This window comes from Aspergillus foveolatus (genome assembly GCF_047715535.1).
Source record: "Aspergillus foveolatus strain CBS 279.81 unplaced genomic scaffold BDW70scaffold_6, whole genome shotgun sequence".
Classification (NCBI taxonomy): Eukaryota; Fungi; Ascomycota; class Eurotiomycetes; order Eurotiales; family Aspergillaceae; genus Aspergillus; species Aspergillus foveolatus.
The window spans coordinates 398221-421392 of NW_027396070.1; the positions used below are offsets into that span (position 1 = coordinate 398221).

Genomic DNA, 23172 nt, shown 5'->3' on the forward strand with positions numbered 1-23172 from the left:
CGCCGCCTGCCGTTTACCCTGACGCGATCATAACGGATAAGGCAGCGTGAGGATGATGAGAGGCAGATCTGTAATTACTCTGTACGGCTGTGATAAGAGCCACACCCCCACAGCTAAGGCGCACGCACCACGTTTGCATCCGGACGCGGCTTTGGCTGCACTCGATACGGAGCGGCGGCCATGCGAGGTGTATACTTCGTGGACGCGTCTGAAATACGACTGAAATAGGATATTAGCATAACAACCTGTGATTTAGCAGTGTTGGGAGCAACCTGTCACGATGCCCCAGCTCATGCTCGAATGTCGCGCGTCGTGTCGCGCTCAAGAGCTCACAGCCAAGGATTGGCTGTACTGTAACTTTACGGGGATCCATGGATAAGCAGGCCAGATTGTCCAAAAAGTCCTCCAAAAGGACCGTTCCGGAGTTGCTCTCCAGGCTGGAGCCTTTGATTCTGCTTTCAACGATGGACCGACTCGAGAATCTACGGATCCTACATAATGCTCCCCCTCCTTTACAGCCCGCCGCCCAGTAGTTGTACTCTGTAGTGCAGGTGCCCACCCTCCCGCCCTCCCTTTCGCTCCCCAACTCTATTCTCCCCCCGACGTTCGAACAGATTACAGAACACGCTCTTTCCGGCTTCCCTGTCATTATTCTTGAGGCACTGCGCTAAACTTTGGCTGTGGCCCGGCATCCACCTCTCTTGCTCTCCCCCCTGCTCTCTCTCCCTCTCTCTCCCACTCGCGTTCTCCCTTGTTCTTCTCCCAGTCGTCATTTTTAATTCTATCTTCCTAAGATTTCCATTCATCTGCATCTCTCTCCTTTGATCTCAAACACTGGTCTATTATCTGATCGCCTCGGCTGGCGATCGCTATCACTATCTGGCTTGTACCGTGTCTTACTCGCATCCTCGGTCCGTCGCATTAGTTGGTCCTCGATTTCTGCTTCATTATTGTCTGGGCCCCGTCCGTCCTATCGCATCAGCAACCCCTGGAAATCCTAATTGTAAGACATTTTACGAGTTCGAGTAACTCCTCGAGTCTTTCATCCTCGATCATCGAATTTTATCGCTATCGCCTTTCAATTTCCACGTCTGCGCCGCTTACCAATCTCGTCCGGAACCAACTCGCAACTCGACTCGTGCTGCCCTCTTCGCCTGCGTGGAGCCTTATCAAGCGTGTCGACTCCTGGACTCGCATTTCTCGAGGCATGACTGGCAATTCAATCCAGTCCACCCGCACAAGCCCACGGTCTTATAGTACCACTCAACGCACACCCTCCGCTTCGTCGGGCGCGTCGCCTACTCATCAGTCGTTTTCCTCCTTGCAAGCGCCTTCGACGGCTCAGAATGAGATGTCGGCCGACGTGTACCACCCATCTGCGTCGCAGGCACCGACTTCTATTGGCCCGGATTTCGCCTCCTATTCCTTCAGCCCGTCCTCCAGCTTTGACACCATGCCCTCGAATCCCTCCTCTTTTGACGCCATCTCGTCCGCAGCCATGCGCCTGGGTGACTCGGATCGACCGGCGCAGAACTTCAACGGCTTCATCCGACCGGCAGACGCGGCGGGTGGTGGCGCGATTTTGATGCGAAAACTTCCCAAGAATATGAGTCGCGAGGCCTTGCGCAGCATGTTTCTATTTTCCAATGAGCTCTTGGATGCCGATTTCGTGCACTCGGATCTCCCGGAAGATGCTGGTTTTCTCAGTGCGATCGCGCGGTTCAGCAGCATGGCTGCGGCGGAAGAGGCGCGAAAACTGCTCGATGGCAAGCCAAACTCCAAGAACGACGCCACCATGGTAGTCGACATCTACAACAGCGGCCCGGCACAGCCTTTCCTTCCTCGCCGCAATACGATCGACCATTCTGCCGCGAGTCGTGGCCTACTGAGCAACGGGCCATCTACGCGACAGTCGCGTTTCAATGGTACGTTTCAAACTATGGAGAAATTATCCTCGACACACCCTGCCGGCTCATCCGCCAACGAGTCTCTACCGCCGTCCTCCGAGTCGAACTCGCGTTTACATGGTTTCTTTTCTCCTCAGTCGCCGCTCGGAAATGGTGTTTCTGAGTTTCAACGCGTAAGCGGGAAGTCGATGATCGACCAAGATATCGATGAGGATACGGGAGAGCTGCTCAAGGACCCGGTCGGTTACGCCGAAAATGGCCATTCCGCTTCTGTCTCAGCTCCACGCCGATCTACCAACCCACAAATTCCAACCAGCCATTTTGCCAACCTCTCGTTGACAACCAATATCTCACCGCCGTCAATGCAAAATTACACTTCCGGGGGTTCGGCGCACATGGCGATTCCAACGCCATCATCAGCATATCCCCCACCCATGAATGGCGCCGTGGGCAACCCAGGGTTTCCCTATAACTCCCAGCATACGGCTCGGCACAGCTTCCCAGCTGCCAACCCGAATGATATGAACCCTCCTTGCAATACTCTGTATGTGGGTAATCTCCCACCAGATACTCAGGAAGAGGAGTTGAAGGCGTTGTTCTCAAAACAGCGCGGCTATAAGCGCCTTTGCTTCCGAAACAAGCAGAACGGCCCCATGTGCTTTGTGGAGTTTGAGGATGTGCGCACAGCAGGCAAGACTCTCAACGAGCTATACGGCTACAAACTATCCAACAGTATCAAAACCGGCATTCGTTTAAGTTTCTCGAAGAACCCGCTTGGAGTGCGTTCAGGACAGCAGGGCTCCATTAGTTCGTCGAATAATCTCCCCCAGCAAGGTGCTATTCAGGGCGGCGCTGGCCTTGGGGCAATGTCGAACCACATGTTCTCCACGGTGAGCGGACCGCCGCCGGGTCTGGCGACACCACCTGGCCTGATGCCACCAATGGGGCTTAGAAACAACGGCATTATGCACCCCACCGGTTATTCCCACACACATATGCCCATGAACGGAATGAACGGGATCAACGGCTCATTCAACCCCAACGCTGGCCTGGGTATCCGACCAAATCCCTTGAACCCGCCGATGATGCCACCGCAACCTATCCACAACGGCGGAGCGAACGGTGGCAATATAGGACAGCGCTCTGGGAATGCCACCCCGAATTACGACTACATGATGGGGCGGTAGAACGTGACGACATTCTGTACGGAAACCACGTCCGACATGGTTAATGATACTGGTATATCCGGCGCATTAGGAACTTTTACTTGTTTTTTACCGGCTAGACAGCATTGGAGGATCTCCTGCCTCCCAGGAGTAAGGTTTTCGGAACTCTGGACTTCTTCGGCTCGCTTATGGTTACTTGGCTTGGAATCGTGCCATCTTCTTTTCACTTCCCCTTCATATCTTCGCTTCTCTTCTCACTTCATTCTATTCTCACTACGCTCTGATAGCATGGGATTGTGGGCGCCGGATTCAGCTTTCTTGTTTTGGGATTGTTGCATCTTCATAGGTAGTCTGTTGCTGTGTTTGATGTCACTTGATACCTCTGAGGCCGCAAACGATTTCATGTGGGTTCATTATGTTGTTTGGTTGTTTAGCACTGTGCCATACCCTTCATTTGTCATCATGTTTCCAACATTCCTAAGATTCTTTTGGCGGGCCTTCTTATAAGACTTTCACTATTCCTCGTTTAATGACATTGATTCCCCTGCATTATCGTTTATTTGGCGTCTCCCCCTTACACTAGCGGTATTCTTATGCTATATTCCCTACTGGGACCTATTGTCGAATGGTTCATTGTATGCTTACTTCCTCTCCATTTCTCACTTGGTGCTCGTTACTTGTTTTTTTTTTTTTCCATGATTCCTTGACAGAATAACGATAAAAATGTCAAAGATGCGAACGAAATGAGGAAGAGGGGTTGCTGGCATAGCATGATCAGTTTTCCATTTTCAATACACTACACTAAAGGGGAATAGCTTTCATCGAAGAGCGGCGTTTTTCGAGGTATACACAGATTGGTTGGTGATCTTGAAGAGGCGCCGGAGATGGTCATTTTATGTTCGTCGGCATTTGGAGTGGAGGATTATTTGATGTTCCTTTTTGTTCAACTGATACGCCTTGACTGTTAAGTACAAATATGCATCTTGAGTCATGATAAAGCTAGCGATATAGTTTGCTAAATCATGAATACATGCATAGGATTGTATGCGACCAAAAGTAGACGATATAGTCACGTGAGAGCTCAGAACTCGAAAAGTTTCTTTTCGGCCCGGCAAGCAAAACATCCTCTTCAACCTCCACATTTCACCCATCCAGCGTTTCCATATACCCAGGGCATTGGCCCTCAACATTACGTGCTATTTTCTATACTCCCTCAATCAGTCGCTAATTGACTTTATATCTCACCACAATGCCTCCCCGGATACAATCGCAGCGTGTCTCCAACTCTCTCCTTCCCTACCTCACCTCTTCACCCGCGTCCTCTTCAAGAATCTCACTCTCATCACCCTCATGTCCATCTCAGTTATCTTCTTCTCTAAATTCCTTCCGCCCGTTCTCTTCTACACAGACAACGCAGACGCAATTGCGAACGGAAATGTTCGCATGGCTCAACGGTGAAGGTGCTGCCTACAAAAATCATACTCCAGGGCAAACCAACTACATCACTGATGTAAAGGCGCGCAAGACGGACCCAGACGCTAGGCCCACAAATCGGCCATTTCCCTTGAACCAGGCCTTCGTCAGTGAGAGCATCTTGAGCGAGGAGTTGCGAAACGAGATCTACGAGCAGGTTGTGGTAAAGAAGAAGAGCGTTCGGGCTGTCAGTTACGATATGGGAGTGGATATGCGGAGAGTCGCTGCTGTGTGTCGGTTAGTTGCAATGGAAAAGAGAATGCGGCAACAGGTACGTTGACTATTTTTCATTCTTGTCCCTTTCCAACCCTGCAATGATGAGACAACAAAATATTATCGATTAGTCTTTACGATCTCAGTATATCTGGGGATGTGTACAATGCCTATATCCTGATTGCACATGCATGCTTACGCTTGATTGACGCTGATTCGGTTGTTTTCCGTGTCCTAATCATTTTTCTGAACAGGGGAAACCACTGGCTCTGCCGTATGCTCGCACGATCCATGAGATGGTTCCAACGACTCCGTTGTATAACGATCCACGTCGGCAACGTGACAACCCTCATGAGTCGATTAATGACCTCCCGGCCCATCGCCTCACTGATGCTCAAATCTTCTACCCTGTCTCGGAATCGCGCCACTTCACTCGTATTGATGCTGGTCGCGTATTCTCTGCCGCTCCAGCCCGTAAACACGAAGTAGTTGAGCAGGAGCTTGCGGACCCCTCAAAGGCTATGCACCGCATCACACGAAATCCATCTTTGATCGAAACCGTCGGCAAGGGCGACAAGGAGGAACCCGTCCTGCAGCCCGCCGACGTTCGCATCCCGCATCCCTCTCTCATCTCTTTTGAGCGCGACCGCCTAGCCAACCCGAACGAAATCTCCACCGTACTAAAGGTCCACAGTGCGCGTCTCAAGGAGGAAGAGGCTGCTGAGGAGGAGCGCAAGCGTCGCGCCGAGGAGCGTCGCGAGAGCCTGACGCAGCATGTTAAACCTGAGTCATCCCGCTTCGAGTTCCGCATCAAGGACGTTGTCGTTAGCAAGGAGACTACTGGTATTGATGGTCGTGGCGCCAAGGCTCCTGGTCGGAGATACGGTGTGCCTAGCGATGACCGGAAGAAGGGCCAGGTTAAGATTCCCACTCGAGTGGAGGTTTAACATGGCATTCTGTATGCCGTATGTGATGAGTGTACTATTATGCTTGTATCTTAACTTCTATACTTGTACAAATATTGCTAGGATTAAATGCATCCTAATTTACCAGCCCTTCACTATACAAAGCCCACCGGCTACAAGCTCGCTGACCTTGATGAGCATCGAGTTATTTTTATAGTGAGTTAGCGAACTGCCGTTGATGATGAAACAGCGAGTGAACTGTAGTTCATTTTAGGACATTATACTACTCGCTCTTGATGGCGCTGACCTTACTTTTGGGACAACTCCGTACGTTATAGAATGCCAATCAACGAGGTAGGTATATGCGTTCGGCCCTGATACGAAACAACTCAACAATGAGCGTGGCGGCCCTTGCAGCAGATCGTCAGCGTTACAAACAGGAACCAACACCCGTTCAGGTCAGCAAACATCTTGAATAGGCAGCGCCGCGGGGCCAAAACAACTGGTCGACGACAGATTACATTATGGCGCAAAAAAGCCTAGGTGATCGACTTTAGCGACTCGCTCAGAATCAACATCAACGAGGTGCATTAACGCGGTGCTAGAACGACGTGGTCAGGTTAGAGTGGCTGAAGAAGAGTTAAGCGCCGGCTTGTGTGTCTGAAGCGTCTGATGAAGCGCAGGAGACGCTGATATCGGCCCTCAATTTCATCTGCAGGTTTGCTTCGCCCTCACCCTTAGACATGGTCACGCAGGATGATGTTGGAACACGGCTCAACACGTAATGGTACGAGTTCGCTGCAGACATGACAAGGACTGAGTCTGAGGTGCGGATTGGCGTCTGTGTATGGCGCATTCTGGAAGTACATATGCATTGGGTCTTCGTCAGGCCGTTTGATGACCAGACCGAGGATCGTCGCCGTTGTCGTCTTCTTTTGGGTGTAAGCCACACGTCAGCCTCAGTCTGGAGTCGATGGCAGTAGTGGCGATGAATTGATGGCCTGGGCCCAGAGAGAGATTGCGCGTAGAGTCGGGCGGAGACTAAATTAAGAGGATCACGGCCCACAGACCAGCCCAGCGCTGCGCCAGGAACTCTGAACGAGAAACAGAGGCACGGCCAGGAACAACCCATGGGCAAGGAAATGAAATGAAACACTTATAGGCAATTAGGTAGTATTCTTTTTGTTAATTTTATGGCCTTAATAATTCTGGTCGACTTCTTTTCTTCTGTTTGTCTTCTTTAGAATCCACTTCAGTCATTACACTACCTACAGAGTACTAACTGGCAGCCTCCTTTTCCCGCCGGCAGTTCGCTTCGTGTACAACGACGGCCTCGTTTCTTCGTCCCTCGTTCTTCTTACCTCACTTCCCCAACTCTCCTTTCTCTCTTTTCTCTCTTCCTCCCCCATCGGCCTGATTCTATTCTCCGTCGACTTACGCTCGTTAAAACCCTCTCTTTCGCTCTCTTCCATTCTTACTCATCGTTCCATCTCTTTTCGTCATATTCCGGCCTGGCGCTGCTCTCTTTTTTGTTCACCTGTATCTGCAAGGGGTCTAAAACAGTCTCTAAAGTCCCTTTAGCCTTCTGACGATCTCGTTCTGGTCCGACCCATTCTGAACAAGGTCGATCCGCGTTTCAAATCAACTACCTTTTATTACTTTGCTTGAATTTTCTCTCCATCAACTCCCGACATCTTCGACCTCGGCTTCAGCTTCAGCTTCGATACCTTTAACTGTCAACAGAGTTTATTTCCATCTGAGCGATAAGGTACGGTATTCGTCGCTTTGTCTTTCTATACGCCCAATTGGTTGTTGGCGGGTTGTTGCTCCTGTTTGCGTCTGCGCTCCAACAATATTTAATAAACCACGCTTCAAAACCATCTTTCTTTGAAAGCGATCGCTCAGTCTGGCTGACTCCTGGAAATAGCGACTCAACTTACTGTCCTGTCGCCTATACCATACTCTATCCTCCAGGGTTCGGAAAAGTGCCTGGAAGTGATCAGTCACCGAACGCCCTCGTGCTATCGAGCTGCGACGTCTGTTAAATCATTTGACACATCCATACGATTGCGCGCATTGAATTTGACGTCAACCGGCATATTTATACCTGGACCTCGCTTATTCTCCTATTTCTGAGTTATATTGCTCCGTATACGACGGATTATTGTCAAACCAGAGTATCTACAGCAGATCGACTCAACGATGGCAGCATTACGGGCAAGCAACCTGCTGGGCGACCCGTTCGCCCTTGCCACGAGTTCCATTGCGATGGTATGTCATAAAGGCAGAAGTGTGGGAATGCGGCTGACAAGATGCTAGCTTGGGTGGTTGATTGCGTTTATTGCATCCATCGCTGCGGACGTGCAGGATCCTTACCCTAGTTTTCAATGGTGGGCCATTGCATACTCATTCTGCTGTAACGTTGGAGTGATTGTGGTGTTTCTCACGGACACCGGTCTCACCTACGGCGTGGCGGTATGTTCACAGTGTCCTGGTCGGAACGCTTTGACTGACAAAGCTCAGGTTGTTGGGTACCTTGCTGCCTCTCTTGTGATGAATTCGATCTCGGCAAACTCGATGTTCAATTCCAAGAGCACATCTAGTTTCCAAGCCGCCGGTGCAGGCTTCATTCTGCTGTGCATGGTCAATGTAAGCCATTATATGCGTTTTGACTCGAATATGTTCTAAGGCTGGCAGATCGTGTGGACTTTTTACTTCGGATCGGCCCCTCAAGCGAAGCACCGCGGTTTCATTGACTCTTTTGCACTCAACAAGGAGAACCAAGGCTCGTATGGCGTCAACCGACCCATGTCATCGGCGTACGGTGCACGCCCCGAGACTACAACGAGCCGTCCCCAAATGTACACATCCGCGCAGCTCAACGGTTTCGAGACGTCGTCGCCTGTTTCAGGCTATCATGGCGGTGCCCCCGGGGAGACTCGTAGCCCATCGCAAGCCCGATTCACCAGTCTCGGCGGACCCAATGCCAGTAACCCTGACACCGTGGGAGAGATTCCCCCGCCGACAGAATACCCATACAAGGCGAAGGCCATTTATAAGTACGACGCAAACCCAGAAGACGCCAACGAAATTGGCTTCGAGAAGGGAGAAGAGCTGGAAGTATCAGACGTCAGCGGCCGATGGTGGCAGGCTAGAAAAGCCAACGGCGAAACGGGCATTGCACCATCGAACTACCTCATTCTGCTATGATGGATGCCGCCTTCCTTTCTTCTACCTTCTTTCCCGTTTCCTTTTCTGGTTTGTCATGGGCCCTTGCCGGTTGGCGAGAAAATGTGTTTGATACCCTTCGAGTTGTATCACTCGGCGTGAATTTGGATTGCGAACTAAAGTCATGTTACGTCTTGATGGTCTGTTTCTTCTTCGATTTTTTTTTTTCTTTTGGACTTTGCTGAATTGTAAGATTTCACTTGGATATGGGCTTGGTTTCTTTTCTTCGCTCCTTGGCCCGTTGAAACCTTGGGATGGATGACCGCACTCAGGTTTGATTGGATGTTTTATTGTATTTCTCTTTATCTGATATATCTGATACGCATGAGACTGAATTGGATGATGTTCATTGGACTTCAGCCTCTCATATGAACTAGAATGGGCCTACTTCTTGGAAGCGTCAGCACCCGAGACGTGATTAAACGGCTCGGGTGAGGCAACGTTTACAGGTATGCAGTAGTACGCACGGAGCGCACGCTGGTGCTATCAGATCCAGACCGTTGGTTCGGAAAATTAAGTATGTATATTATTTACCGTTGAACGGGAACTACGGAACAGTTTCCACGAGAACGAGGTTCAGCAATCTGTCCGTCATGCATAAAGCCAGGGTTGCTTCAATAGTACTGTTGCCAACTCATTCATGCAGACATCCTACCTTAGATGAATGTTCGGCCTTCGCGGCAGTTATGCCGAGCGGTGGTGCCTGGCCTATCTCCCGGAAATTACTTGTTATTTGCAGAGCGAAGATCATGGCCTGGATTTGGGTCGGAAGGGGCCGACGAAGAGATGATTACTGGGAATGGCTTCTAATTAAGGGCGAGAGAAGGAGAGAGAATTGGAAAGAGAAATGGAAAGAGAAATGGAAAAGAGACGAATAGAAACGGATCGAGTCTTCACCTCATAGGGAGTAGAGCGCCAGACAAGAGACTATTTATGCAGATGGTCGGAATCAGAGAACGAAGGACAAGGCTCGCCGTTGAGTGACAGCTAGACGGCGAATGGGGCTTTAGCCGCCCGACATTTGACGGACACTCAGTTTCGTTGCGTGCTTACTACTAGAATACTCAAAGTTGTTCTATCACTGGGCTGGACTGTCAGTGCTGTCAGTGTTGCACTGCAATCCAACCCGGGTCTAGTGCTCTCCCCAGGCTTCTCGTCGATGCTCGTGGTTTCCCAACCTACACTTTTGAGTATGTTTGGATTTTCTCTCTGTATCGACGCCGTTCTCTAAGCTGGTTATCTCTCGAAGCGATCCATTCCAGCATGACTGGTCGCATCTTATGACCGTCTGAGTGCTAAAGGATGTGATTGTTCCAATCCTGCTTCCCTTAAGCGTGGATTTGTTTACCGGTCGGCTGTCACGATGTCGGAGCGACGCTGGTCCACCAGGATCAAAGAGAAGGGGTTTAGGCTCTTGCGGCGATCGTCAACGTCAAGCAGACACAGCAAAACCTTGCCTCTGGTGACCGCTTCAAACACTTCAAACTCCACGCACGACCTGCATCCTCAGCGGTCTCGTCACTCCCAGTACTCTCAACCCGTCGAGCGTGCCAACCAAGGGCAGAAGGCGGAGGAGGCGCCCGCTGGGCCAGACTCTAAGCCAAACTCTGCGTCGTCCGCAACTACCACGCCGCCCATCTCCACACCCAACGTCCTCGCGAATCCGCCGCCTCTTTCCTCCGCCAGTCGTCCATCTATCTCCTCTTTCACCGAGTCTCAATATACTCCGGACGAGCTAGCCAGTGCCGGCACCCCAGGCGGTCAATACTTTTTCGTCCCTGATTACCGACAACCTACGTCTCCTGCTCTGCCAGAGGAGCAATCCGTCGACCAGACCTCGCCCGCTAAGCCCGTAGCAAGGGAAGAGCCTCAATCTCAATTGCAGGAGCTGCAGGCTACTCCTCGACGGTCGGATCACGACCGTGAGCGCGCCAAGTCCGGTGCGAGCCGTAAAAGCGTCCCTTCTGAGCTTCTCGATTTTCCTCTCCCGCCGTCTGGAAACACCGAGCCCTCTGCTCCTGTGTCTCCTGCGAGAACCGACCGTTCGAGCGCCCCGCCGAACGCCAGTCCCAACCGCCGCGAGCGTCCTGTTTCCGGCCCTGCAGAGCAACAATCGACGCCGTTGCCATCTGTGGCAGAAAAGTCCGCTGTAAATACTTACCAGTCCTTTCCGATCCCTCCAGCCTTCCCTAGCCGGCCAAGCGTTTTCCGCCGCCAGTCGCTGCTGCCTGCGTCCCATCAACATTTGGTAACCTCTATACTCGACACTGATTCGTTTACCGAGCCCGAGGGGATAAATAAACACCTCCCGACGATGGGATCGGGGATGGGGCTGCGCAAGATCTGGGTTAAGCGGCCGGGCGGTTCGGCCACTCTTCTTCCTACATCAGAGGATGCATTGGTCGATGAGCTGCGAGATCAAGTGGTCATAAAGTACGCGAACTCGCTCGGGAAGACATTCGATGCGCCAGATATCATCATCCGCATCGCTACCCGCGAGGGGACCAGGCCACCGACCCCTGATCGCATCCTCAGCCCGGAGGAGCCGCTGTGGGCAGTGGTTGACTCATACTACCCCGGTGGTCAGACAGTGGGAGAAGCACTTCTGATTGAGATTCCTCAGCGACGCACCCCAAAACCTTCACCTCGCCGTAATGTATACTTTGCTCAGTCCGAACCGGGCGAGCATGGCGATTACTTTCCACTTATGCCGCCCAATATAAACCTCTCTACACCTCCAGTGCACCAGTCGGCCGCGAATAGCTCTGCTGGTGCCCATACAGCCCCATCTATTTCCATTCTTACTACCGGCCATGCTCCGCAAGTACCATCTCCTGGCGGCCGGACACGTACTCGCCGACCTCCTCTCACACGGCATACTACACACTCACCAACAATACATGGGATGTCGCAATCAAAAGGTTAGCTACCTTCCCCAACAGTGCTTACATGCATGCTGACTTGACAGAATCTCTGAGTTCGCAAACTGCCGCCCCGAGCCAGCCCACGCCACCTGTTCCTACACCTCCTGGTCCACCTGCAGAGTCGCCCAAAACGAAAGCACATACCCCGCCGGCGCGAGTTTCATCTCCTCGCCCTGGCCCCGCGAAACCGAAGAAGTCTAACCGGGCGTCATTATTAAACGGCGCATTTGGCGGCCTCATTGAGGGCACGGTGCCACCGATCAACGTCCTCATTGTTGAGGATAACGTCATCAACCAAAGGCTTCTCGAGGCGTTCATGAAGCGTCTTAGTGTGCGCTGGAAGTGTGCAGCTAATGGACAGGAGGCTGTAACGAAATGGCGGGAGGGAGGGTTCCATCTCGTGCTGATGGACATTCAGCTGCCCGTCATGAACGGTCTAGACGCCACAAAGGAGATTCGCCGGCTTGAGCGGCTGAATGGCATCGGCGTGTTCCCGAAGAAGAGCTCGGGCGTGTCGACAGCTGCAGCTGCAACCTCGCCGGATCCTGTAACTGAGGAGGACACATTACATGATTTATCCCTCTTCAAAAGTCCAGTCATTATTGTAGCTTTGACAGCTAGCAGTCTACAAAGTGACCGTCACGAAGCTCTAGCCGCCGGCTGTAATGACTTTTTAACTAAGGTATTTTTATCTAGTCCTTAGCTTCATCCCCAAGCTAACAATCACAGCCCGTCCGTTTCGAATGGCTCGAGCAGAAAGTCACCGAATGGGGCTGTATGCAAGCCCTCATTGACTTCGAAGGCTGGCGCAAATGGCGCGGCTTTGCCACCTCCGAGTCCAACTCCAACACAGGCTCAGGCCGTTCAACCCCTGAGACGCGCAACGGCACACGGAAACCCTCGCACCCGTCCCCGTCCCCATCTGCGAAGAAACTCAGCCATTTAAAGAAGAATGACTTGGTAGATGATTCGCCTGATAGCGGGGATGGTTCGGACTCGCCTGCTTCGTTGCATGCGGATGGACCGAGTCCGCTACAGGATGGGGCTCTCTAGAATATTTTCCCCCTTAATCTAGAAATGGATGGATCGATTTCTGAACTGGAACATTTGGTATTGTTCTGGGGCCTTTACTACGTTACGTATATTTTGCTATGTGCATGCCGTTTGCTCGTTTTGTTGTTTGTTAGATACCCAGCATAGCCATTCTGGACTTTCATTACAACTAGCATATGAAGTTGTCAATGAAGCTTTGAACTTAAACTTTAATAGCATTCTATCAGTACAACTTGAAGATTGGAAATAGTGGTATCGTATAACAAGCCCATTTATCCCACAACCGATACTCAAGACTTCCACAACTCATCCACCCACCTAACATAACATAAGGTGACCGATTCAGATTCCCTCTCTTCCCCTTGCAACCTCCACCCTCCTCACCTCCCGTTCTACCCTCTCCATCCGCCCTTCCCACTCCCCCCAGACCTCACCACCCCCAAGCAAACTGACCTCATAATATCTCTGCAAAACTTTCGCGGTTCGCACTCGCAATTCGGCAATCTCCCTACTCTGCTCGTCTTGTTTCGCTGCTAACTGATTCATCCGCGGTTGCAGGGCTATTAAGCTCGCGGATAAGGACGTGTCCGGAATTGGCGTGTCGGTTAGGCTTGTTAGCCTTGAGGCCGTTTCAGAAATCAGAGAGGCGTAGGAGAGGATTATGCTAAGCATAATCTGGAGGGGGGGCGATGGTTCTGTTTCCGGGTCTGAGGGCTGGGTTGTTTCCGGGGTGTCTCTCTGTTCGGTTGTGGATGTGGGTAGCGACGTAGTCGATGTTGATCTGAAGAGGTCCGGAAAGCGTTCATCTATCCCATTCAATTCGATTCAATCCTTCGTTAGCTTTCATCACGTTCCCCACCTTAATCCGTCGAAGGAAACCGAAAGAGCAACATACACAACCCCAAAACATCCCTAACGACACCAACCTTCCCTGCTAGACTCTCGAGCTCACTTTCTAATCTCTGTAGGCGCCTCGAAACTGTCTCATCATATGACGACGGTTTCGGCGGGGGGTTGGGCGTGCCGGTCCATGCTGTGTCTCCTGTTAGGAGGTATGTGAGGCGGTTGAGGCGGGACTCTAGCAGGTAGAGAGTGGAGGAGGCGGTTGTTTCTAGTTGTGTATCGGATTCGGAGGACATCTTTCTTCTAGTGGGGGTGCGAGAGAATTGGGAGGTTGGGTTGAGGCCGAGGTTTGTTGTTCTGGTAGGACGAACGGGGAGCTGGATATGGGCGGAGTGGAGCATTATAGAGTAGGTGAAGCTCTGGTCTTGGCACCAATCTTTACTGAACTATAAAATTGGCATGCTAGAGTCCACACACTGACGCCGATGCGTAACTTCGTAGGTTCCATATATCATATATAACATAATAGCTTTACATTAACTATTCCAGCCCGGTCCTGAAATTTGACTTTGGTTGCCATGACTTCCAGCTTGACCGAGTAACGGCCGCCCTCCTCTCTCTTGCATTTCCTGCCCTTCCGCGGGATCGTCATCGAATGAGGCAACCTGATAGTCAAAGACATTGACTTTGCTGGCGGGCACATCTTCTTGCCCGATTGAGGGAGACGGGTATGCTGGCCGAGAACCGACGGTTCGCTCCCACTCGGTATCAGCGTTTTGTCTTGTGTCGGCGGTATCCTCCCACTCCTGGAGCTCCTTTTCAAAGCCGGCGTTGTCATCGGATACGAATCGCTATCTTGTTAGAGAGGAACATGTAACAGTGGAGTTAGGCATACCTGAAGAGGATCAGGGGCTGGCTCCTCCTTGTAATTCATCGCATTACTATTGGCGTAGACGAGCAAGACGTTCTTGGACTCTTCCCGTGCGGCGCGGAGGACTTCGACCTCCCGGACTTTTCGTACAGTATACCCAATTACATCTGCATCTCTTGGAGCTGGGCGGCCGGTTTGTGCTTGTCTGGATTTTGCGTCGTCCACAGAGAAACTGATGCGCCACCACTCGTAATCGTCAGGTTTGGGTTCTGTGGTGTCATTTGGTGTGCTCCGCCGCAGAACATATGTCACATGAGGCTCAGTGCAGACTCCTCTCAGTGTGTACTTGTGGACTGGCGGTTCGCCTGGTGAAGTTGACGGTTCCGTCAGGTATTTGGAGTAGCTCTTCAGACTCTCCAAGGCCTGTTGTTGCCGACTCTCGAGTTCTGAAAAGTCAGCGGTAGTAGTTCTGAACAGACCAAGGCCACAAACCTTTGAGTTTATCTCCTATCTTCCTTGAAATGGCCTTCAGTTGAAGACCTAGTTTTTCAACACTAGTACTGTCTTCGTTTGACTCAGTTTGGGGCGCAAGAGAAGTCGCAGCATCAGCGGCCTTTTCCAGAGCTTCTCTCGAAGTGACGCCTTTGGATAAACCGGACCCGATAGAGAAACGATCCATGAGGCTTCGTAGCTTGACAACGTCCTCGCGAATTTTGAGCCTCTGGAGACGGTACTCACGTGCAATATCTCTGCAGCTAGCGAGATATCGATCGGGGTAAAAATTTGCTGGGATCTTCACGTCAATCGCCTTTGCTGTTGTGTCGACGCTGTCTAATTGAATCGTGAGAACATCCGCGACGTGCTCTAGCCACACGTCGTCAAGCTCCTCCCCTGGTGTGTCTGACCACATGGTCCCATCTAGAACATCATAGAGTGTTTGGCCATGGACCGGTTCTACATACGGTTCCAGGGTGAAAAATTCCTTATCAATCGGCTCCTCATCGATTGATGCCTCCTGCTCGGTGGCTGAACTGCCGTCCGTTTTTGGCGGCCGTTTATACGCCATTGACGAAAAGACTGTGGCTAAGGGGTTTCCAGGGTCAGCAGCAACAGCTGCTTCCTGCCATGCTTCGAGAAATGTTCCTACGGCGCTGCTCGAGCCATATGTCTCCAATCGTTTCAGGCCGGCCAGTGCGTCGGTGCTGCCAAAAGCCCGAGTTGTGCAATCCAGGAAGGCGACTATTCTCTGACTTTCATAAAGGATATCATCCCACTCGGTGTTGCCGTCCTGCGCATCGTGTATCGACACTATTTTAGGGAGGTAGATCGGTTGTCCATTCCACCATTGTGCATCGTAACCATAGTTGGAGAGGACCTTGTTCCGCAGTAGCAGAGCCTCCCGAGCCAGCGGGATCGAGTGGAGGATGGTAAATAGCCCACTCAGATATAAGCTATCCTGCGTGGGACGAATGAAAGCGGGCTCGGCTGGTTGTCTCTTGCGGTCCACCGGATCCGGGCTAATGACGATCTCGCGGGCGCTGGAGTTGAAGAGGGTCAACGCCCAGTCATCCTGCTCATAATGGTCTCGCGTCGCGCGGCCGAAGTGCTGACCCGTAGTGGTGACGCCGGTCTCTTGCTGCCCGAGGTTCTGGTTTAGCGACATTGCTACTGCCTGTTGCAGTTGGCGCTCCTCCTGCTCCGCCAACGATAGGCCATTCCCTGAAGTCGCGTTCCGGTCAGCAAACGTCAGCCAACGTTTAAAGAACCATACCCTTTGTGTCTTGTGACGGCGCCGGTGGTGGCGGCAACTCGACTGCGCGAGCCGCATCTCTCATGTTCGATGTGGATGGAGGGCGCGAAGGAGGGATGGGAGCAGCGGCTGCGGCATCGGAACGCTCGATTTGGTACGCTAAAGCCGTCAGCACTAAGTTCAGTCCTTCATCACTAGAGTAACTGAGTAAATACCCGAGGGGCCTGTGTCATCGTGATAGCTTGAAACCTAACCACATCCTGGTAAGCTTGGTTTCAGCCGGGACTCGCTGCCGGATGTACCTGTATATGCGGGCCGGTAGGATCTTCAAAATAGGCATTGATGGCTTTATTCGAATCAAGGTCATTTGCCTAGGAATATTACCGTCAGAAAAACGTAATAATCGTTATATGCATGGTACGCACCTTGAGAAAGCTGATGGCTTGGTCTCGGGAGGTATTGGTGAAGCTGATGAAGCTGGAAATAGCTTCCTCTGACGGTTCAGAGGTCATTTCAGGGGCTATCCAGCACGTGCCGGTAGATAGGGAGCCTCCGAACACAGTCAAAGGACGATGGAAGAACTCCAGACGGTACTCCGATGAGAGCTGGAGCTTCGGAGGCGACAAGCGGAGGACGCATTGAGCTTCCCCCACCACATGACGCCAAGCCCCTCCGGGGAAGGGGGGAGACATCCACACGTATATCGACTAGCATTACTTGTATATGCTATGGAATACTTCGCACTCGTCTATTATTACGGACCATCATAATGGCCAAGACGCTTGACAGATAGTGACCGTCTAACTCTGCCATAACACCTAGGGTAAGCGATGTGCTGCTGGGCGGGGTCGCGGAGATGGAAGTCGAAAGGCATAAGCGAGATGCTCAAAGTATACTAAATAGATCTATATACGCTATACCTATATAGTTGAACAGGGAAAAAAAGACTTAAGACTGTGTTACATCCTCTGGCCTTGTGCGAGTGCTGATATAATGCTGATGGGTGATGACCCTGACGAGGGACTACCGTACCGGTGGACTGCCGCCCTCGGGCTGCTTTATTTCTGTACATTTCTCCGTCAACTTCTCTTCTCCCATCTTCCATTTTATATCCTTTGGACTTCCCATGTTCCATCACTGCCGTCTCTGCAATTCACGGCACATAAATTGAATCCGCCCGGCTACCTCTGAACCCACCCCGCCGCGCAGAGATTGCCTACGGACACCTCGGACGAACATGAACTGACTCGCCCACCGATAGTCCCACGATCGGGTATCCCCCTCCTTCCGAGACTTGAGCGAGAACAGTTCGAAATTCATTTTCCATCTAATTGAGGTGGAAAAATAGGTTAGGGCACGGAATTACAAGTCTACGGAGTGGGCGGAGGTGGTCACGTCACCTTGTGTCCTCCACATAACCTCCGCTACTGACGACAAGTCCTAGTTGCCAGCATGGCTGCTGCCTTTGACGACGAGGACCTCTCGGTCTCTCTCCCTACTGTCGACCGCGATCGTCCTCGTGAGCGTACCAACGAGCCCAATCCGTCCGATTCGCATCAGTCCGCCATGGATATGCCCCCGCCCGCGCGACCGATCGGAAAGGGTGGCGACTCTTCGCGGCAGTCCCCAGCTACAATGAGGGATATGCAGCGCCTCGATCAGTACCATACAGTCAAGGTTCTTGGCGAAGGCTCGTTTGGAAAGGTTAAGCTGGCGATCCATCAGCCCAGTGGCCGTCAGGTAGCCATGAAGATTATCTCTCGCCGCAAGCTGCTATCCCGGGACATGATCGGTCGAGTCGAGCGGGAGATCCAATACCTTCAGCTGCTACGGCACCCTCATATCATAAAACTGTATGTCGATATTCAGTTGAGCCTGGGCCGTGCTAACGTCTTAGCTACACCGTCATTTCAACCAAAACGGATATTGTCATGGTGCTAGAGTACGCTGAACGAGAGTTGTTCGATTACCTGGTGAAGCGAGGCCGCTGTAACGACGCGGAAGCCCGCAAGTTCTTCCAGCAGATCATCTGCGCCGTTGAGTATTGTCACCGCCATAAGATCGTTCACCGCGATTTGAAGCCGGAAAATCTCCTCATTGACAGGGATAAAAATGTGAAGATTGCGGATTTTGGGTTAAGTAATATCATGACGGACGGCAACTTTCTCAAGACCAGCTGCGGCAGCCCCAACTACGCAGCGCCAGAGGTCATCTCTGGCAAGCTGTATGCCGGCCCAGAGGTCGATGTCTGGAGCTGCGGAGTCATTTTGTACGTGCTGCTGGTAGGACGGCTCCCATTCGACGACGATTACATCCCGGCGCTTTTCAAGAAAATCGCCGCGGGCAACTTCCACATGCCCACCTACATTTCCTCCGGGGCTGCCCGGCTCATTCGGTCAATGCTGCAGGTGCACCCGGTGCACCGGATCACCATTGAAGACATTCGCGATGACCCTTGGTTTCTGCAAGACCTCCCTAAATACCTGCAACCTCCCCCGGAGGAGTTTATCGCAACCGACAAAGCGATTGACCCACGCAAGATCGCTGCGGGGAAGCCGCACGCGATTCAAAACAAAATCAGTCAGGTGGCCATCTCCAAGCTGGAGAGGAGCATGGGTTATGGTCGCGAGGATATTGAAGATGCACTCAGACACCCTGAGCCTAGTGCCATCAAGGACGCATTCTTCATCATCGTGGAGAATGAGATGATGCAAACAAATTCACCCACCGACGAGACCATGCTGAGCCCATCAGCTACCCCGCCACCGCCTTCCGCAGGCCGTACTGCTGTAACACCCGGTGCCAGGGCACTCCATTCAGCGCAAGCACTTCCAACACGGACCCGATCCGGCTCCCGCCGGCAGTCGGGCCCTATGGCGCTGCCTAGTGAGTCGGATAATGCAGATGTGCCGCGGGTCAGCCACGTCCGAATTCTGCCGACCAGCTTGCCGTACGTCCACGATCAGCTCATGGAGCAGCGAGAGCGAGAGCGTGAACGGGTGCGGGAGGACCTAGGGGAGCAAGCCCAAGCTGCCTTGGATGAAGAGGACCCTGGTCGAACTGCTCGCTCGCCAGAAGAGCAGGAAGCGACGGCTAGGGCCCTGAAGCCGCATTCGCGGAGTATCGTCGACCTTGAAAAGCTCAGATTGGAACCACCAGAGGCCCGCAGTGCTCCGCATCAACCCACCAAACGGTCCCGGAGATGGCAATTTGGTATTCGCTCCCGTAACCAGCCATACGAGGCCATCCTCTATCTTTACAGGGCAATAAAAGCGCAGGGAGGAATCTGGGAGATGCAGCCCGCCGACTCGGGTAAGTTCTATTCCTACTATACTAGGAGAAGCTGACTGGTGAAAGGAAATGTCGTATCCGTGTCAGAGACTGGGGAGCGCCCATTACAGACCAAGTATCCGGATCTGCCGCCCGACCACTACGTTCCCAAGGATCTCTGGTTTATTCGTGCGCGTCTGCTGAAAGAGGGTGTTCATGCGCCTGGCCTGTCATCCAGCATTCACAGCAGCCGAAGCGACCTTGAAGAGATGCGCCGCCGGTTCAACATTTCTGGAACGGCTGCAGCGGAAGACAAGACAAGCCTCGGCGAATCGCTCACTACTTCGGGCCCCTCCTCTGCCACGCGAGACCTATCCATCTCTCGTATCTCCTACGGCGTATGGGTCTTTGTGGATATCCAGCTCTACCAGCTGGAAGAGAACAACTATATGGTCGACTTTAAGTGTGACGGCTATCAAAATGTAATCCGCTCAGAGGGGGACACTGAATGGCACCCGATCAGCAAGCGGTTCCGGAACAAGGAAAAGGAGGTGACTAGTCCTTATCCATTCCTGGACGTGGCATCCGATCTGGTGGCCCAGTTGGCGGTGGCGAGCTGATGGCTTTAAGGACGGTGCAGGTTGGCGTTGGGTAATGAATTTTTGCACAATCTACTACTGTATTTGCTGGACTGTTAGCGAGCATCTGTATGACTTAGAAAATAGTAATGGATTCGTGTACTGGGGCGATGAGGTCGGCGCACCCGTGAGATGCAGTAATGACTTAAAACGTTTGCTTTTGAGCCTAACATTTTCGATATGTCGATCTTTGTCAGTTTGAAATGCCTCCATTCTAAAGGGAGATTGCGGGCACCAATCAGAAACCAGGAGTTGTTCTCACATGTCAAATCGAGTACCGTAACGAATCGTCTTGAAGCCAACACCTCTTGTTCATCTTACTGAATCCCAGCACTGCACTGTATCCCCCAACCAGCTGGCGCAATGGAATCGAGCTCTCGTCCTGCGCGTCTCACCACTGCCGAGCGCAAACGTCTAACAGACCGCAAGGCCCAACGCCAGCGCCGCGAGCGCATCAAGACGTACATTGCGCGTCTAGAAAAGACGCTCGAAGAATTGACCGCGGCGTCCGGAAATGGCATGGAAGCAACCCTCCTCAAGCAACTGGAGCAGCAACGCGCAAAGACAGAGCGTCTCACGAACGTAATCAACCATATCCACGAAGTGCTGGAAGAAACGCGGAGCTTAACATCACCAACTCCTGGATCGGCGCCTTCAACGCAGGGCGAGAGCGCCTCCCCGTCTGCATCGTGGCGATTACCACCTGTTCCAAAGCGCCTCTTACAGCCGCCGCAGCAGTCACAGGATGATCAGACTGGGACACCATTTACAATCAGCGCAGACCTCGCGACCCGGATCTCCCTGCACAGCCAGAACCCGCGGAACAGTGGGACGAGGAACTACTTCCAGGTGGTCAACGAGTCGATCTCGAACGTCGCCAAGGAGCAGAACTCGATACTGCCGTCTACGACGGAGGATGACGAAGATCTCGCCATTCGGGCGATACTCTGCGGATGGGATTCGGTGAGGGACGGTGGGCGCAGTCTAGATCGGGGGTGGGGGCTGCTGCAGGCGCTGGATCAGGCGATCTTCTCGCAGACGGGGCTTGTTGAGCGCGTGGCTATTCTAAGGCTGATGAGGAGTATGATTAAGGTGCATTGACATCGTCTAGCCGCGCTTCAGTGGACGGAGCTAACCAGGTGAACAGTGGAATATGTCGCCACGAGAACATACAATACCGTCTTTTATGTTTCCGACGTAAGGCTCCCCTCATTCACTTACGTTTTCCCCTACTGCGCTGACTGGAGCAGGTTAACGCAGGGCGTGGTCCCTCACGCACCGATAATTGACTTCTTCGCATGGTAACTAACTCGCCGTCCATTCAGACAACCAGGCTAGACGTCTAGACTATAACTGACGCGATGGCGGACAGGCCCAATCTCCGCGACCACCTCATCGTCTCAGGAATAACAAACATATCTGAAACAACAGCGGCCCTGTACGTCTCGCAGATCCGACTCAAATGGCCCTATGAGCTGCGCGACGTTTGCAAGTACAATGTGGCCGAGGACCGATACCGATTCTCGAGCGAGTTCGACGCTGTATACTATGATGTCCGGAATTGGACGATTGACTCTCCGCAACTGCAGATTCTGATTGAGAGTGGGCCGGATGTGGCCGGATTTGATTTTGGGAATATCAATGGGGTCGGGACTGGCGCTGGTGCTACCATTGGCGGCGCTCAGAGGGATGGACTGGGTGTTGGGGAGGAAGGGGCTCGTGGTGGCAGTGGCGATGGCAATGGATTTGCCGACGAAGTCGATTCAGCTTATTGGGATCGGTTTTTGGGTGGGTGTGATCAGATGTAAGATACCCTATCTATCGTAAGAACAAGGGTGAGCGTGCGGCAAAGCAGGTACTAGGCCGCCTCCGTTCCCATAATGTCTATAATGCCTTACACCACCGTCTTTGTGAAGTTCAAATACTAGTATACCAGCCGTAGGAGTTCCACCAGTTACCTGAACCCTTTTCTCTTTCTCCAGAACCCATTCAGATAAAAAGTCTTCCCACCCGCTCGGAAGCCATCCTAAGTACGGCTATTACATACCCTACTCGTCATCGACGAGGCCCGGATTTTGAAGATGTACCAAAGGCTCTTCTATATAGTGCGCCAGTTAGGCAGTATTAAAAGGCGAGAGAAGGCGTGCCTAACTATGTCAGTATTTCCCACTTCATCGTCAAAACGAATTGACAGATGCCGGTCCATCCCAATAAAGTCTGTCGAATTCACTTCTGTACGTGATACCAGCAGCTGTACATACGTCCAGTACAAGTACACCTCAGCCTACCCATGCAGATCAAACACTTGGAACTTGGGTTGTCTGTGAATCTGCACCGCCGCGTAGAGACATGTACGGCAAACCAAGAGCCGCGAGTTAGGGCAACCGAGCCAGAGACAGCACGTCTAATAGTATATTTCCTAGCTTTTCCTTTTTCGTTATCTTTCCTTTCATTTTTTTGTTATGACATTTCTATTGAGTCAAGGATGATCTTTTGACTGGTACTCTAGAAACAGAAACAGATCGGCCCTTATACTTCTATAGCTGGAAAGATATGTGGTATTTCTCCCAATCTGAAGTGGCATTGCTTAATGCGCTCTTTGAATGGCTCTCAAAATCTACCTTACTCTCTTCAAGCATGCTATGTGGTTAAATTGTCCGCCGTCGACTGTGGATTCTGTCTCGAGCAGTTACTAGTTATATCAACATACACACCCAGTGTCAACAAGCAAGGTACAAGCAAACCCCAACATCCACTCTAGGTATATACACTAGGAAACTACTTTGGCCTGACGCAATCTTTCTGCTCCCGGTCCCCATCTGCACCCAAGCCCAACCCTCCATATCTATATCTCGCCATCCCCTTCCTTGCCCACACGACAGATCCCCAAATCCCCCGTCCTATATACCCCCCTCCCCCAGCATAGACAAC

General features: G+C 52.0%; 10 protein-coding genes across 10 annotated transcripts; 7 read left to right on the plus strand and 3 right to left on the minus strand.

Annotated features, from left to right (window-relative positions):
- Positions 1–1016: 1016 nt before the first annotated feature.
- On the plus strand, positions 1017–3595 carry BDW70DRAFT_102472 (RNA-binding protein). The gene has a single exon (XM_073734315.1). The coding sequence runs from the start codon at positions 1208–1210 to the stop codon at positions 3092–3094; it is 1887 nt and encodes a 628-aa protein (XP_073599444.1). The 5' UTR covers positions 1017–1207; the 3' UTR covers positions 3095–3595.
- A 605-nt stretch (positions 3596–4200) lies between these two features.
- BDW70DRAFT_102486 (mitochondrial 37S ribosomal protein mS45) lies at positions 4201–5828 on the plus strand. Its single transcript, XM_073734316.1, has 2 exons — positions 4201–4817; positions 5014–5828. The coding sequence occupies exons 1-2, from the start codon at positions 4323–4325 to the stop codon at positions 5704–5706; spliced, it is 1188 nt and encodes a 395-aa protein (XP_073599445.1). The 5' UTR covers positions 4201–4322; the 3' UTR covers positions 5707–5828.
- A 2038-nt stretch (positions 5829–7866) lies between these two features.
- sho1 (osmosensor SHO1) lies at positions 7867–8874 on the plus strand (the record flags this gene model as incomplete). The annotated part of the gene is made up of 4 exons (XM_073738773.1): positions 7867–7935; positions 7984–8139; positions 8188–8313; positions 8362–8874. The coding sequence occupies 4 exons, from the start codon at positions 7867–7869 to the stop codon at positions 8872–8874; spliced, it is 864 nt and encodes a 287-aa protein (XP_073599446.1).
- A 559-nt stretch (positions 8875–9433) lies between these two features.
- On the plus strand, positions 9434–9834 carry BDW70DRAFT_129471 (uncharacterized protein). Its single transcript, XM_073735624.1, has one exon. The coding sequence runs from the start codon at positions 9486–9488 to the stop codon at positions 9768–9770; it is 285 nt and encodes a 94-aa protein (XP_073599447.1). The 5' UTR covers positions 9434–9485; the 3' UTR covers positions 9771–9834.
- Positions 9835–9919: 85 nt separating this feature from the next.
- BDW70DRAFT_129472 (uncharacterized protein) lies at positions 9920–13090 on the plus strand. Its single transcript, XM_073735625.1, has 3 exons — positions 9920–11813; positions 11861–12498; positions 12546–13090. The coding sequence occupies exons 1-3, from the start codon at positions 10256–10258 to the stop codon at positions 12867–12869; spliced, it is 2520 nt and encodes an 839-aa protein (XP_073599448.1). The 5' UTR covers positions 9920–10255; the 3' UTR covers positions 12870–13090.
- A 121-nt stretch (positions 13091–13211) lies between these two features.
- Positions 13212–14008, minus strand: BDW70DRAFT_156797 (putative nuclear distribution protein RO10; the record flags this gene model as incomplete). The annotated part of the gene is made up of 2 exons (XM_073740243.1): positions 13212–13675; positions 13765–14008. 2 exons carry the CDS (start codon positions 14006–14008, stop codon positions 13212–13214), a joined length of 708 nt encoding a protein of 235 aa, XP_073599449.1.
- Positions 14009–14248: 240 nt separating this feature from the next.
- Positions 14249–16246, minus strand: BDW70DRAFT_147810 (uncharacterized protein; the record flags this gene model as incomplete). The annotated part of the gene is made up of 3 exons (XM_073738774.1): positions 14249–14563; positions 14608–15029; positions 15076–16246. 3 exons carry the CDS (start codon positions 16244–16246, stop codon positions 14249–14251), a joined length of 1908 nt encoding a protein of 635 aa, XP_073599450.1.
- Positions 16247–16570: 324 nt separating this feature from the next.
- BDW70DRAFT_129476 (ubiquitin-associated-like domain-containing protein) lies at positions 16571–16922 on the minus strand. The gene is made up of 2 exons (XM_073735626.1): positions 16759–16922; positions 16571–16704 (listed from the first exon to the last, which is right to left on the minus strand). The coding sequence occupies exons 1-2, from the start codon at positions 16843–16845 to the stop codon at positions 16609–16611; spliced, it is 183 nt and encodes a 60-aa protein (XP_073599451.1). The 5' UTR covers positions 16846–16922; the 3' UTR covers positions 16571–16608.
- A 453-nt stretch (positions 16923–17375) lies between these two features.
- Positions 17376–20357, plus strand: BDW70DRAFT_129477 (serine/threonine-protein kinase). The gene is made up of 2 exons (XM_073735627.1): positions 17376–18186; positions 18231–20357. The coding sequence occupies exons 1-2, from the start codon at positions 17786–17788 to the stop codon at positions 19678–19680; spliced, it is 1851 nt and encodes a 616-aa protein (XP_073599452.1). The 5' UTR covers positions 17376–17785; the 3' UTR covers positions 19681–20357.
- A 198-nt stretch (positions 20358–20555) lies between these two features.
- BDW70DRAFT_102551 (bZIP transcription factor) lies at positions 20556–21594 on the plus strand. The gene is made up of 2 exons (XM_073734318.1): positions 20556–21438; positions 21492–21594. Exon 1 carries the CDS (start codon positions 20605–20607, stop codon positions 21340–21342), a length of 738 nt encoding a protein of 245 aa, XP_073599453.1. The 5' UTR covers positions 20556–20604; the 3' UTR covers positions 21343–21438; positions 21492–21594.
- Positions 21595–23172: the final 1578 nt, after the last annotated feature.